This window comes from Micromys minutus (assembly GCF_963924665.1).
Source record: "Micromys minutus genome assembly, chromosome: 13".
Classification (NCBI taxonomy): domain Eukaryota; kingdom Metazoa; phylum Chordata; class Mammalia; order Rodentia; family Muridae; genus Micromys; species Micromys minutus.
Window position 1 is genome coordinate 35,479,461 of NC_137982.1, and position 16,695 is coordinate 35,496,155.

General features: G+C 40.2%; 2 protein-coding genes across 2 annotated transcripts in view; one reads left to right on the forward strand and one right to left on the reverse strand.

Moving 5' to 3' along the window:
- The window catches only part of LOC308429181 (non-structural maintenance of chromosomes element 4 homolog A-like), a gene marked incomplete at both ends in the record, with an annotated part of 34,851 nt that extends 24,610 nt beyond the window's left edge, over positions 1-10,241 (reverse strand). Inside the window, 1 exon segment of the mRNA XM_080927928.1 lies at positions 10,048-10,241. Within this exon segment, the coding sequence (XP_080784054.1) occupies positions 10,048-10,241 (194 nt within the window).
- Positions 10,242-10,339: 98 nt separating this feature from the next.
- Positions 10,340-16,695, forward strand: part of PSMD14 (proteasome 26S subunit, non-ATPase 14) — a 90,016-nt gene continuing 83,660 nt past the window's right edge. Inside the window, exon 1 of the mRNA XM_080927119.1 lies at positions 10,340-10,473. The gene's annotated coding sequence lies outside the window, so the exon portion shown is untranslated. The remainder of the gene's footprint in view (positions 10,474-16,695) is intronic.

Below are 16,695 nucleotides of genomic sequence, written 5' to 3' on the forward strand. Positions count from 1 at the left end.
ATAATATAGTATAATTTAATATATTATATATTATAAGTATATATCCATAGGTACAAATTTGATACATCTACTAAAATATATTATTATAGATTATTAGTATATCTAATAAGATATGTTAAAATCTATTAGTTCTATTTGTAGGCACATTCATGAGACCTTTCATTGGATACAACAGAGGAAGGTCACTAAGGATATTCCTAGAAGTTTATAGTAACAAAAATTATCAAAAATACCCATCACCTGAAAAACAGGCAGTGATCCAGCCATAAAGCAATGAAAACTCCTGGAGAATGTGTATATAGAGACAACAGAAACTTTCATGTCCATGGTAATAAAGACCCTATTCCCTCAAAGAAACCTTATACAGAGCTCTATCGCATGAGAAGAGAGGGGGAGCAAGGCCAATAGGGAAAAGAGGCCATCAATGTCCTTTTTTTTTTTTTTTTTTTTTTGAAAAAGCAAGGGAAATAAAGGCCCCAAGGATGTTTGCTTTAATAACTACCTAGTGTCAAATGTCTAATACTGTCTCATGTAGGTTAAATGCTATTTCTGTGCCATCCATAAGGTTTGTTTCATTAAAACCCTTTCTGTACAGTGGGGAATTGCTTGGACTGTAATCACCACTTTTGAAAAAATAATCTTTAGATTATTCTGGGTTCCTCCATGTAAGGCAAGTAAACATGAATCATTTGAGTTACTCTGTACTTTCTGCTTGTTTTTCTAGAATAAGAGATAACGTTCTGAAAGCTTTTGAAGCAGAGATAGTCTCACCCGCTAGTGATTTGAACATACACTGTACGTTCCACGTGGTCCTCTGCAGGGTGTCTTTTTCTCAGTAGATGTTAAGACAATTCTTCATTGAATTGTTTGCTCAAATAGTTGAGGAATACTAAAAAAATTACTTGGAAAGATAAAATTTAATTGACATCAAGGATACTTATACCACATCATCAAAAAAAAAAAAAAAAATCATGGCAATATCAGTAAGTGCCTTTTAAATTAAATGACAAATTGGAAGTGTTTAACAACATATGGTCTCTTTTCCTTGACATATATGATTAAGAATATATCTTTTTATCAAAATGTAAAATACCATCTGGCAAAAGTAACAATTATTCTATTGGCTTTATACATTAAATTAATTCACTGTACTTTAAAATGTAAATATTTTCCTATTTTTTTCTTTTCCTTGTGCTGGATCTATATTTATTTATAGTACAAACTGCATAACTCAAAAACTATAATTAGGTATAACAATTAAAACCAATTTTGAATTTTGAACAGAAAGTGTTTTTTAAACTCATATCAAACATTTCTCAAAATTTTAAATGGCAACAGCCCTTTTTTTAAACATTCATAATTATAAAGCTGGGTTAATAAAAAATTTACTATTATAACTTATTAGGCACACCATCAGACCTGTATTTGAGGGTAGTTGAGAGTCTGTTAAGCTCTTTATTATGAAGGCATGGGTCAGAGCATCTTCAGGTTTTGAACAAGCATATAGTAATGGTAATAATCCAGTCATGCATTCCTTCAGTAGACAAACCAAGTTCAGAGCATACTTAATAAGTAAAGAAGTTTCTTCCTGACAAACAAAATGTACACTAGACATTTAATGATGCAAACTTTTGGCAACAGAAGTTTTAGGAAGCATGTTAAATATAATCCTTTATGTTATCGTGTTCTTAAAACCACAATGGGCCTAACCGAAAAGAGAATGTGTTAGCATTACTGTATAATATTCCTATCAGATATGTAGCAATAAAAGTTTTGTTGTTTGCTTTTAAAGAATTTATTATTTCAAGAGGAATCTTATCTTGGTATTAAATGTTCTCAATGCTTTAAAGAATACTTTATAAATAGGATAGAGTAGTTGGATAAATATGTCTAGTATTGGATATGAAATTTTAATCTCTACTATGAACAGAGTATCTTTTCCTCTTTAAAAAAATGTAAAATCTAGACAAAAGACAGATTAAGTAAACCAAGGTTTATAAGTGGGGTTATAGGAGAAGATTACACAACATGCCATGGGTTGATCGCCCCACCCCCAAATGTAGTATGTAGTGTGGGGGTAGAAAGGAGAGAAAGGACAACAGATAGGAGGAACTATAGATTTTTGAAGATCCTAAAGGCGTGGAAAAACTTGATTTAAATAAACCAAACCCATTTTCAGTTTGGTGATCCCAAAGACTCAGCCTGATGAATACTGACAAACCACTACCAAAGAAATACACTGAACACAAATAACAGCTCAGAGAGTTCTGTTACGCTCTTGTACAGCAACTCGTACCTAAATTCACAATGAATCACCAAGGCATCTTCTGTCGGTATACTACCCAAGTTCGTGTATGTGTGCATGCGTGATTTGCCTTAGAGTTTAAAGTGTTGGGTTTTTTTTTTATAGCATATATTCATCATGGTGATGTTTTAGAAATGTATCCAATTGTTCATATAATTTTCTTTTGATTGGCCATGAATTTATGATCCTCTTGCCTCTCTTTCCTGAGTATTGGGATTATAGGTATTCTTGCCATCTTGGCAAAATAACTGTCTTTTAAGATTATCTTTTTTATGCTAGCATAAGCCAAATGTGGTAGCATGAAACTGTAGCCTCAAGTTACAGTGCTTAAGAGATGAAGCAGGAAGATTCTGAGCTTGAGGCTAGTCTAGACTACACAACAAGTTCAAGGCCAGCCTAGACTACGTGGTGAGACCCATCCTGTAGAAGAAAAAGAAAGAAAAGAGGGTCTAAAATCATTGTGCCTTTTAAACTGCTGTTTGCTGACTTATCTTCCGTCCTTTTTGTCCTTCAATACAAAGATAATCTCTTATGGATGGAACACATTCATGGATGGGGGACAAGAGAGGGCTGGGAGACAGAGCAGAAATCAGTGAGGGACATCTCTGGGACTAGCCTGAGACGTGGGAAGAGGAGACTCCTGGGAGTCTATAGGGGTGACTCCTTGCAGTGGGATGAGGCTGGGGTATGGAGACTCATGTGGCCATTTCCTGCAGTGGGAGGGAGGAGGACATCAACCCACCCACAAAAACCTTCAACCCCAAATTTGTCCTGCTTACAAGATGTGCAGGGATAAAGGCGGAGCGGAGATTGAAGAGATGGACAACCAATAACTGCTCCAACTTGAGAACCATCCCATAAGAGAGAGCCAACCCTGACACCATTAATGATACTGTTATGCTTGCAGACAGTGGCCCAGTACAACCGCCTCTCCAGAGGCTTTGTCCAGTAGTGGATGGAAACAGATACAGAGACCCACAGCCAAACAGCAGGCAGAGTTCTGGGAGTTTTGTAGAAGGGAGGGCAGGTAGGACTGAGCAAGTTGGAGAGGTCAAAGATACCACAAGAAGACTACAGAGTCAACTAACCTGGGTTCATGTGGGTTCATAGAGACTGAACCACCATCAACCAGAGAGCATGCATGGGTTGAACTTACACATTTACAGCAGGTGTGCAGCTTGGTCTTTCCCAATTTTTAATAAGTCTTTAACACATATGCTTTTCCAACAGACAAGATGCTTTAAGAGAAAGTTATATATGTTTCTAAAAACTTTTAAAGTTTTTTTTTAATGTGTTTACGTATTTTGCCTGCATATATGTCTGGGCACTATATGTGTGCCTAGTGTGCAAGAGGTTACAAAGAGGCTGGAAGAGAATATCAGACCCACTGGAACTGGGGTTACAGATGACTGTGAGCCATCACTTGGGTGCTGGGGCCTCTGGAAGAGCAGCCAGTGTTCTTAATCACTGAGCATTAAAGAGAACATTAAAAAGAAATCTCCCCATGGCTTATGCAACAAATCCAGCAAATATTGGATTTTGAATTCATTGAAAAGGTTTCCCGGTAAGGTGCTACTAAAAAGATGACAGTGAACCAGACAGCCATGGATGTAATCTTGCAAAGCATTCCCATACAAAGAAGGTAAGTATCACAACAGCTGAAACCATGCTGTGGGACTGGGAAAGAGCACAGTAAGAAGAGCCATCCTGCTGGACTTTTCAGACTTCAAAGAGATTAGTTAGGGGAAAGGGGAGAATGGAGGAAGCAGCAGAGTGCTCCAGTCAGAGGGAAGGAATATACTAGAACTATCAAAAGAGTAGTTAAGGGAAGGAACAACATAACAGGAGGAAGGTAGATCCAGAGGAACTCGGAAGAACCTAAATAGCATATAGCATCTATCCCCAGCATCCCAAGGGCAGCTACTTGTTTCATGTTATGTCTTTGTTTCTGTATTTCTTCATTGCTGCTAGTTTTAACTTTATCTGGCCCACCTTTGCTTCTCTCTCTAGTTTTGATAAACTGTTTTATACTATAGCCCTAGCTGATCTAGAACTTGCTATGTAGACCAGGTTGACAGCAATCCTCCTGCCTCAGCCTCCACAGTTCTGGGATAACAACAGGATGTACCACAGTGATTGTTAGTCTTTGTTGTGAATTTGGCTATATTTAAAATCATTATGGAAACACACTTCTGCATATGTGTGTGTGTATGTGTGTGTGTGTGTGTGGGGGGGTGTGTGTATGAACTAGGTTCTTCTGGAAGAACAGCAAAAGTAAGAGTGCTTAGTTGCTGAGACACCTCTCCAAGCCCAGTAAGTCTTAACCATGGTCTTAGTTAGGGTTTTATGCTGTGAAAAGACACAATGAGGCAACTCTTAAAACGACAACATGTAATTGGGCTGGCTTACATGTTGTAGTAAATATTAAATAATAATAATCGTTTATCTCTTTACCAGCTCTGAGTTCTCACTCCTCAAGCCTGGTTTTAATTTGGAGCCATGTGCTCCTCTGGCGCGCAGTCTGAGCTGTCACCACGGCCCAACTTGTCCCTGAAACTCCCTTCCCTTGGCCGTTTTCTACCACCTATTCTCTGCCTCTGTCCCGGAGTATTTCTGTACCCCAAAATCCCACACAAATACAACACTACAGCCCAATAGTTTTTCATACAGGTTTATATGTTCAACTCTCAATCCACAAACCCTTTACACAACATGATTACATCAAATAGACAAAGATACAAACTTCCCTTCATATAAGATGCTAGATCTATAAAATCCTTAATATTCATAGCTATTTAATGCCAATTAATATCACCTGGGTCCAGGTGGTCCTTGGAAACCTCCATGATGCCACAACCTCTAACCTCTGTCCCTCTCACCCTCCCGCCTCTCTGACCTCCCTTCTCTCGACCCCCTTGCCCAGCCCAGTCACTGGCTTTCTTTTATTTTACTAAATAAAATGGGAAGGTTCTGTTGGAATCTTATGACTAGGCTATCCTTCCTGGGGAAGTGGAATTAACATTAAAATACAAACAGCTTTAGGACAATCTGCACAGTCCTTTATCATCAAGGAGGGATTATGGCAGCAATTAGGCAGGCGTGGTGCAGGAGGAGCTGAAAGTTCTACATCTTCATCTGAAGGCTGCTAAAAGACTAACTTCCAGGTAGCTAGGATGAGGGTCTTAAGCCCACACCCACAGTGGCACACCTACTCCATCAAGTACATCACTCCCTGCACTAACCAAGCTAACCAAGAGGGAGTCCCAGGGTCAGTTTGTCCAAACACTGTTGAAGCAAGACATAGATCCACAGAACCTCCAAGGCACTTGTTTCATTTTTGTTTTTAATATTTGATTGTGTTTCTATGGGTCTTGAAAGAGCTGTCCATATTTCTTTATTATTTTTCTATGTTTTCAAATTGGATTGTTTCAATGACCCGTATTTAAAGTGCTTATTCTTTTTTCCCTTGCTTAAACCTGCTGTTAAGACCCATTATATAAAGTTTTCACCTTTGTTAATGTATTTTCAATTCTACAATTTATGTCTTTAAAGTAATTGGTATTTTTAAATAATTTTAAGGTTTTTTTTTTTTTTTTGACACTGAATATTATTATGTAGCCCTGGAACTCAGTATGTTAACCAGGCTGACCTAGAACTGAGTTTGGCCTCCTCTTCCCCTTCCCTTTTTTCCTCCTCTTCCACTTTCCCTTCCCTTTCCTCCTCCTCCCATTCCCTTTCCTCCTCCTCCTCTTCCCCCTCCCTTTCTTCCTCCTCCTTTTCCCCTCCCTTTCCTCCTCTTCTTCATTGCTAGTATTACAGTCAGGTACCCTCATGCTACTTAGTTCTTACTAATTCCTGATGTACTTTTCCCTTACTTTCTTTTAGTTCTTCAGAAATGGTTTCCATTAGCTTAATGAACACATTAAAAGGTTCTATCATGCAATGTTGAGCACTCTAGATTATGAACACATTAAAAATAATTTTTTAGGACTTGAAATGTGGCTTGGTGGTTAATATTTATTGCTCTTCCAGAAGACGAGTTCCCTTTCCAACACCAAGTCAGAAAGCTCACAACTGTCTATAACACTAGCCATGTGTGATCTGATGGCCTCTGAAGGCCCCTATACAGAAGTGGCATTCATTCACACAGACATACTTACATAAACAAAAATAATAAAACAATAACTCTTCAAAAAACTATCCTACTATAGAAACTTGCTAAAATATATACAAATACATATATGAAAAGAGGTTTACTGGTATTACCATAGAATACATAGTACTCCAAGTAGACACCACATGCTAATAAATAGAAACCAGCAATGTGTTACTTCTTTTTCAGTTGTTGGCTAATTAAGTCATACGTACCAACACCCAAGCATTGCAGGCTATTGTTCATACACATGGCTACACAACGGTCTGACCTGTTGTTGAACAGTCCAAATACTAGAAACAAAGAACACAGAGAAACCAAACTCATACCTGAAATCTTCATTCCTGCTGACTAACTTTCATGGTGTTAGAAGATGCAATAATGCTACTAGAAGAGAAAAGTAATCATCAGTCTCACCCAGCCCTGAACCTTGAAAAAACAATTGGCCTGACAAGATATGTGTTGTGGGAAATAATAAATAAGCCACCGCACTACTGCTGGCAGGCAGGCTGACAGGCCTGGCTCTCATCTCAGTACTCTCTGACCAGAAGCTCTGAAATCTCTCCATCTGACTGCCATGCCACCCCATGCAACCAAATTTCATGGCTGGCTGGGGTGCCCCGCCACTCTGGAACTCCCCACCTTCCCATAAAGAAAAAGACCACACAATCTTAGTTTAGAATCAACAGGTAACACAATCACTGTGTGCAACAACTAACATCCTAATTAGTAAGCCATTCTAAGTTAAATCTTCTGGTCGTGATTCCTGGTGGATCCACCATCTAAACTGTGTGTGTGTGTGGGGGGGGGGGGTGGGCAACTTTTGTTACACCTTGTCCTCTAAGCTCACCCTATCCAAAAGCAAGTAACCTTTTCCTGCCTCCTCTCTTCCCCTCTCTCACCCAGAAGTCTCACTTCTCGGCTTGTGATTGGTCCCCTGAAATCTTTATTCATTAGCTGCCGCAGATATGCCAACTGATGTAATAGTGGCACAAATGTTACGATAGTAACCAACACTTTCTGATTGTAACTCAGTGTCTCGAGCCCCATGTCCTGCCAGCAGGAACGAAGTGTGACAACAGGATTCTTCTGCGAACAACCTTTATTGTACAGCACTCTGAACAGGGGACCACGTGGAAGAAAAATGCACTGCTTATATATATATATATATATATATATATATATATATATATATGTCCAGGAGACTCCTGTTGCTACCTGATTGGTGCGCCCTCCAGTAGCTCATTAGCATGCCCCGAGAGCGGGCTGTGACGTCTGTGGCACATGCGCACTACGTCTCTTGGGCTGGGCAACAGCTCTGTTTGCTGAGTCATCAGAAGGAAGCCGGCGCCATCTTTGGGTGCGGCACAAACGGCTCTCAACATCTCAGGTCTGTTCTATTAGATAGGACTAATACCTGACAGTGTTAAAGGAGCCAAAAACTGTGTCTAGATAGGCCATGGGCCTTAAAAACAAAACTCAATCCTGTTATTCTGCTAAATGGACACTGTTGGGATTCCGTAAATCCCTCCCCTCAGTTACCTAGCAACAGCCAGGTATACCTCTGCCCTCTGACCTGACACTATAAAAGGGGCTGTTTGCCCCCTCCCCCTCTCTCACTTGCAGCCTTGTTCTCTCCCTCTTACCCCTCTCTTCCCCTTCTCTTTCCCCCTCCCCACATGCTCATCGCCAGCCTCTACTCCTCTATTCCTCTCTTCATTCTCTCTCTGGCTCTACTACCTTCTTAACTCCTCTATGACCTAAATAAACTCTATTCTGTACTATACAGTCGTGTGGCTGGTCCCTCAGGGGGAAGGGATTCCCAACATTGGCCTCCCCTGAGGCATCTCCCTTGCCCCCAGGTCTTGCCGTACCTCCATGGGCCATATCTCCCCCACTCTCTTCATCCTTTCCCTAACAGACATAGTATTGAAATGACTTCTAATACTGTCAGATCACAGCATAGTCAGAGCATAGCTCAACCTTCATCAGAGATGCTACTTGTAGTAGATGTCAATTAACACAGAGCTTTTCAGTGAGACAACACACAGGGAATAAGAATCTGTGGAGTGCTTAGCCTTCAGTCAGACATCTTATCTCACCCCTTCCTCCAAGGCTCAGGGATCTTTTGAGAAGAGTAAATGGAGAGATTGCCAGAAGCAGACATGGTGGATCAAAGGAACCATTTTCTAGACACTATTGAACATATGAACTTATAGTGGTCAAAGCAAGTTCGAGCCAGACAAAATCCCAGCACAGTGTCGAGAAGGTAGGAACCAGATTCCACCACTAGCAAAGGGAAGAGAGAGGAAGAGACAGATTTCTTTAATTGTGTGACCCCTGGTAGGTCAACCATATTCCCAAGACTAGTTGGACAACACAAACTGGACTAGAGGGGAAGGAATAGTTCCAAGGGTGGGATGAGAGGGAAGGCTATAGAATAAACTTGGAAGTGATTAGGTTTAAAGTAATGTTCATCAATTTTCTGAGAATTAATACAAGTATTGTTTTAAAATGTGTATGTTTATGTATGAGGGTGGGGTGCTCTTGGGAGAAGAGGTCATTGAATCCTCTGGAGATGAAGTTACAAGCAGTTGTATGTGAGCAGCCCATTGTGGTTGCTGGAAAATTAACTAGGTTCTTCTGGAAGAACAGCAAAAGTAAGAGTGCTTAGTTGCTGAGACACCTCTCTAGGCCTAGTAAGTCATAACCATGGTCTTAGTTAGGGTTTTATGCTGTGAAAAGACACAATGAGGCAACTCCTACAACGACAACATTTAATTGGGGCTGGCTTACAGGTTCAGAGGTTCAGTCCATTATCATCAAGGAACATGGAGGTATCCAAGTGGGCATGGTGTAGGAGTTGAGAGTTCTATATCTTTATCTGACAAGTACTGACTTCCAGGCAGCTATGATGATGGTGTTAAAAGCCCACACTCACAGTGACACACCTACTCCAACAAGGACAAACCCACTCCAACAGGGCCACACATTCTAATAGTGCTACTCCCTGGGGTGAGCATATACAAACCATCACAACCATATTCCTGAGTAATAAGCAGATTCCTTGTGATCTTTACTAAAGGGGAATGATTCTGAAATCTGTTCTCTCCCACCATTCAGTAGTTCCATTATGATTTTTGACTCAGGAATGCTTTTTTAAAACTAGAAAGGCTTTAAAGATGCATTTTAACATATTTCAGAAAGTGGGAGCAATCCGTAAACATGGCGAGTGACCTAAACGGAAATTATATTTTCATATGATGTGACATAAACTTGTTAATTTCTGGAGTAACTTTGCTTTGAAAATTCAACACAAAGCAAAAATAAAAGGTCTTTTTTTAAATTTTTATAATTATGTGGAGTCGGTTTTTTTTCCAGTATGTATTCAAACAGCTAAAATAAGAGGAAGTAAACAGCTGAAAATAAGTCAGGAACACTGGAAAAACGTCGAATTTCCTTGAATTCTATAACCCTTTTTAGGCAGTGAAGGCAAGATATGGAAAGAGCCTATCTCTAACCATCTCCTCTTCTCCCCTCTAATTTTTGCTTTTTGAATGACCAAGACAACCTTAATTCAAAGTTTTACTTTTTGAGGAAGGCCACAAAGGCAAAGGGCAGAACCAAGGAGATTCTGGGCTCCAGAACGCTGACACCTCCAAAAATTCCAAAACAGAGAGACCTCAGTGAAGCAGGACCGGCACTGTGAGGAAAAAAGGGAGGGCGGAGCAGCGCTTCTGACTTCCGCCTCCCGGGGACTGGGACCAGCGGCGGCCTGCGCATGCGCCATGCGCTGTCCCTTGCCCCTCCCCCAGCCGGCTCCACTCCCCGGCGGACTCCAATTGGCGGTAGAGGAAAGGAAGCCGAGGGAGAGCCGGGAACCCGGAAGTACTTCTCAGCACAGGCCTGGGCGACTCTTTTGAATGGAATCGGGCTGATTCATCGCCGCTTCTCCGAGCCAGGTCCTTGTTGAGTGTGAGGCGCTGCCCTCGCCGCCGCGTCGCCAGTAGGCCAGGTAGGGTGCAGACCGCGATCTTTTTTCAGGAGGCCTCAGCCGAGCCCGGAGGCGGGCCTGGGACGTCCCGGAACCTGCCTCGCTAGGCCGCCGCAAGCCCTGGGCTTTCCTGAGTCACGTTGCCCAGCCAGGTTGCCGGTGGAGTCCGGGGCCTGATGGGGAGCAGGCCCCTTGGCCCTCACCTCCGGGTCTCTGGCAGGGATAGGTCTGGATGTCATCTTGCAAACGTTTCTGCTTACCCCTAGTTTGGGAACCTTTAACCTCACAACTGGAAAAACCCTATTTATGGTCCACTTGTGTTCGTTCTGTGTTAAGAAACTTCCAGTTTAGGGAAGAAAAGGAGCGAGGATGGACCGAATTTCAGGAGAGTGCATGTTCGTTTACTCGTTTGCCTTACTAGCTTTTAAAGCCTCAGTGAGTCATTACTCTTAATCCTGAATGTTTTCAGAATAAAGCTTGGGTTTTCCTGCTATGCCATTGCTTGCTGTATTGCTCCACTTGAATATTGATCTGTGAATTAGTTACATTTCCATTTTTGAGTAAAGTAGAAATCAACTACTGCTGCTGTATGTTGGAACTCAGTTTTCCTGTGAGTCCAGCTCGGTGTCTGTCAAAGAATAATGCCTGCGTTTCAAGAGTCTTAAGAAATTATGTGACTGTTTGTTTACTTATTAATATGGAGATAGGCTCTTACTCAGTATCTCTGCTTGTTCTAAAACTAATTATGTACATCAGGCTGGTTTTAAACTTATACAGTCCTGCCTCCGTTTTCCAAGTGTTGTAGTTAAAGGCTTGTAATCCTACTTTAGCAAAGTAAAAAGTTAAAATGACAACCAAGTTCCACTTCGTGGCTGTGGTAGTTTGTAATTGGCCCCCATAGGCCCATGAAGGAGTGGCATTATTAGAGGTGGGACTTTGCTGGAGGAACTGGGTCACTGTTGGGATGGGCTTTGAGGTGTCACATGCTCAAGTGTGGCACACAGTCTCCTGCTTGTGGATCAAGGTGTAGGACTCTCACACTATGTGTGCCTGCTTGCCGCCATGCTTCGCCCCATGATAATGAACCTGTAAGCCAGCCCCAGTTAAATGTTTTCAGTAAGAGTTGCTGTGGTCAGAGTGTCTCTTCGCAGCAATAGAAATCTAAGACAGGTAAACACTTTTAACCCCAGAACTCAGGAGGCAGAGGCAGGCTGATCTCTAAGTTGCAGAGCACCCAGATTCTCTTCCCAGCACCGTATTCAGTGGCTCACAGTGGATTGTAACTCCAGCTCTGTAGATGTCCTCGGGTACCAGTACTAATGTGTAGATACCCTCCCCCACATACAATTAAAATAATACAAATCCAATCATATGACTTAAAGTGCATGGGTTGTATATATAGAGATAATTAAGATATACGGTGGCTCATTATTATTGCTAAGGTTTTCTTGGGAAGAGTTGAAAACTGTCTTGAATTTGTCCAAAACAAAGTTAAATCTTGTCAAAAGAACATTTTGAAATTATGAACTTTTATTTTAGTGTCATCTATTAGATTTGGGATGTCCATCCCACCTCACCCCCTAGGATCTTTGATAATAAAGCATTGCTATTCTAGTTAAAAAGCTGGGTTTTAACTTCAAGGACTGGATTCATCTTTTTATACTTACTCTATAAACCCTATATTTAGTACCTAGATTCAGAATCATTTATTTGAAAATCAGGAACAGGAAGCAGTTGTACCCTTTTGGTTTTCAGTGTTTACAGCAGTATTTTGGTGATGGTTCGGGGTTACTTGTGAAAACCTTACCTGAGTAGGCACACCAAGTCTGCTTGTGATGAGTTTATTGTAGTGCTGCCGCCATACTTTGCTTTGTGATGGTTTAGTATCCTCAGCTGTCAAAAGAAAGCATTAGGTAGAATGATCTCTATCAATTTTAAGGGCGCCATAACCATGGTGATGGCTACATGCAGTAAATGCACAGTGGCAGCTTTTATTGAGTGCCTGGACTATTCCGTCCAGGCTCTTAGACATCTTGGATGTATTATCACAACAGACGTAGCAGGGCTGTGTATTTTGTAGATGAACTTTAGCATTTAGCTTCAACAGTGGGTAGATGGTGAAGTCTGGATTCAGATCTAAGTTGACTGATTCTAGAGGCATTTTTACTTAATGTTACTGTCTTTCGGTGTGGTAGTACTTAGAAAATATTTTGCTTAGATGTTGTAATTAGTGACAGTGTGGTAGATAGCCATAACTCTTAAGACTAAATTCTTAGTCTTCTACATGGAGGTTGGAGTGGAATCTTGTGTTTTAATTTTTAAAACACTGGTTCCCTGATTGGTGTTTGTGGGTTAGGGGAAGGAGTCAGACACAGGTGGAGACCTACTATGTAATGGGTTGAGGGAGGGAAGAAGAGACAGTCTGTTGACAGACTCCAGAAGTCAGTTCAGCACTTCAACCAAGATATCAGGCTAAGCAGCAAGCCCCTCACTTGCTAAGCCACAAAGGTTAAAATGTTGTAATTCCAGTATTTTCAAGGCAGAGGTAGTAGGATTGCTGCAAGTGTGAGGCCAGCTCTTCTATAGCAGGGTCCTGGCTGGTGAGACCCTGTCTCAAAAAAAGGTGGGGACCAAATCCTACTTAAAGAATTACAGTGACTCTAGTTCTGATTGTACTGGAAAAAGTAGGGAAGAAGTTCCTATCTTCCAAAAACCAGACAATAGAGGAATTGGATGGAGAAATATAGTGAGATCCCAAATAGTTTGAGAATATTAATATTTATATAGAAGAATGGGGAGTAAGCCAGTAAAGTTGGAAGCCTGAATGACTAAATGCTTCATGATTTTAAATGAAGTGTAGGCATTTTTGATATGTTAGTATTCCTAGGAAAAGTTTGGAATATCCAAACTAATTCAACTTTGAAGGATCTGCTTTTGAGATAGCCACTGTTCCATATAGTGCCTATAAATAGTTGAGAACCGATTTAAAGCTAACATGAACATGATCTAAAACTAATTACATTTTAGTCAGATACTACTCTGAGAGATTAAGTGGCAAGTCATCAACCTTCAAGTAGATACTTGTTTTATACTTTTTGCTAATAAGGGTTCTGAATATTGCTGTGTATGTGATGTTATACTGGGTATGTAAAACACTTCATATTGTGGTAAGAAATGTGTTAAGAGAAGTTATAAAAGGGGTATAGGGGAAGCGTCTCAGTGCTTAACAGCACTTGTTCTTAAAGAGGACTCAGGTTCAGATCCCAGCACTCCTGTTTGCAGAGGATCTGGCACCCTTTTCTGGACCTCAAGGCGCACATGGCATTCATGTGGTGTGGATACATGCATGCAGGCAAAATACACAGATCAAAATAAAATAGATTAAGAGTGATTTATTATGAGTGGGCTCTTAACTCTTCAGTTTTTTTGATAGGTAGAAACTTAGTTTAGATCTAGAAACTTTTACAATGTTGCTGCTTCTGTGAATTGAAGGTGTTCTATTTTAGCTAGATGGCTGTGCCTCATAACTTCTGCAGAGGCAGGCAGATCTTTGTGAGTTTGAGGATTGGCCTGGTCTACAGAGTGAGATCCAGGACAGTCCAGGACTCCACAGAGAAACCTGGGCTTGAGCCCCACCCACAAAAAAACCCAAAACAATAACAAAAACAACAAAAAAAAACCCTCTTATGCTATGTGTACAGTTTAACTTGTGAACCTTTTTGCTGAATTCTGAAAATGTACGTCTCTGTCTCCAATATAATAGATTTATTTCTGTGAATATACCTAGTGTTCTGAGGCCCTCTAAGTGACTTCAGAGTGAGAAAGAAAGGTAGCTATTCTAGGATGGTGAGTGCTGATTATAGAAGTAGCATTCATTGTTTGTTTTATGCCTATAGTTATGTCAAAATTTTTCTACGTGCATTGATTTCTTCTAAACAGCTGTATGAAACAGATGTTCTCTTTGTTCTCATTTTGTGGATAAGAAGATTGAGGAGAGGTAATTGACTAAATAATGAGTGTTAGAATCAGTGCTGCCTTCTTGGCTGCAGGGTGACAGCATTGACCCCCACAGGGGAAGGAAAGTAGTTGTCATCATTTATCTCAACCCAGTGGGCTGCTTTTATTTCTTGCGCCTTTAGATCATCTTATTAATAACTAAACTATATGAAATAAAGATTGTGAAAATTATATTTGAGATGTTAGTTGTACATGTAGCATTTTCTGTATTTTTCTGATTTTGAATGTATGGGTAACTCAGATGAATAACGTACTCTGAGTGTAGCTAATTGCTCACTATTTTCCATGCATGAACCTAGAATATATGTCTCTTTTGAAGATGAGTTCTGTATTTCAAATACCTCAGTAGGAACTGGAGATATAGTTGAGTAATTGCCTATTGTGGACAAAGTTCTAGGTTCAATTGGTTCAGTCCTCAGGACTGCCAAAAAATCCTGAAGTATAGGTACACTTGTTGTAGTCCCGGCTTTTTTGTCTTGTTTTGTTTTTGTTGTACTGTGTGTGTGTGTGTGTGTGTGTGTGTGTGTGTGTGTGTGTGTTTTATAAAATAGTCCTGGTAAGTATATCATTTTAACTTTTTGGTATGTAGTTCTATAGTGTTTAGTGTATTTGCTTTGTTGAATCACTGCATTATTACCAACCATTTCCAGAGCTTTTCATCTTCCCACTTGTAATACTTTTAAAAATATTGGTAGCTCATGATTTTGTTGAATGGAGGAGAGCCGTCTCATTTGCCTCAATTGTAAACATTTTATTTTTAGATGTATAAATATCAATTAGAATTGACAAATTGAATCATATCAAAAGGTTTCTATATATATTAAAAAAAACAAGCAAACAAAAACTTAACAGAGTGAACAGACAGCCTACAGAACTGGAGAAAATCTTTGCCAGCTGTACTTCATCAGAGGGGTTAGTAGCTAGAATATATAAAGAACCACAAAAATTAAGCACCAAAAATTCAAAACCACCCTGCACACACAAATGGTATATACACACACACATAGAAATAAATGTTTGTTAAGAAAAAAGCTGCCAGTCAACAATGGTCTAACAAGTTGAACAGAGTGTTTCTTAAAAGAAGAAACACAAATGGTCAGTAGCTATTTTTAAAAATTTCACTCGCTTTAGCCACCAGAGAAACAACAAAGTACAGCTACTCTAAGCTTCCATCTCATCCCAGGCTGAATGACTAGCCTAGTGAGCACACGTACTGATGAGAGCGTTGGGGAAGGGAACAGTAGAAACTCCACACTATTGGTGGAAGTCAAAACTGCTGCAACCAGTTCAGTTGTCTACATTTTATCCAGTAGGTTATTGTATGTTTAACTTAAGTGGAATCACATGATGTCTCTGTTGCTGTTACAAAAGCAACTTATGAGAGAAGTGAATTACTGTTATCTAACAAATTCATTTTGGAGAAGTCAGTGTAGGAATTTGAACTCTCATACTTCGACCATAACAAAGTAAGGAGTGATCGTATGCCTAGTACTCAGCTAGTTTTCTCTTTCTGACACAGTCTAGGGCCCCAAACCAGGTAGCGGTAGCACCCAATTTCTGGCTCCGTCTCTCTTAATAAAGGCAATCAAGACAGTCAAGCCCTCCACCAGCCAACCTGATCTAGATGATCTCTTATTCACACTCTACTCAACTTAAGTGATTCTAGGCTGTTTCAACTTGGAAGTTAAGACCATTACATATGTCACCTGTTAGGCCCAGCTTCCTACTACTCCTCCCCTTCTGTCTAAATCAGGGTTTCTGGGACAACTTCCTTTTTTTCTTTCCTTCTTCTTGTGCTAGGGTTTGAACTCAGATCTTTTTATACACCTAGGCAAAGCACTCTGGCTGGGGTGCATTTCTAGCCTTTACATAATGTTTTTGGGTTTGGGCAAATTGTAACATACATGTGTCATAACTTTGTTATAGCCATAATATTCAATACCTTCTATTGTATGTATATATGATAGAATTTGTTACTCACCATGTGATTGGCATTTAGACTGTTTCTATGTTTTGACTATTGTGAATCCCCATGCTATACACATGCATGTATGTGTCTTGTTTTAAAGACCTGTCTTAAGTACTTTGTAGCATACTTCAAGGAATAGAATTGGTGAACCATATAGTAATTCTGTGATTAAATTTTTGAACAACTGCCAAATTGTTTCTAGAACTCCTTGGTTCATAAGTTTGAAAAGTAAAGATACTGTTGTCTCAAGATGCATG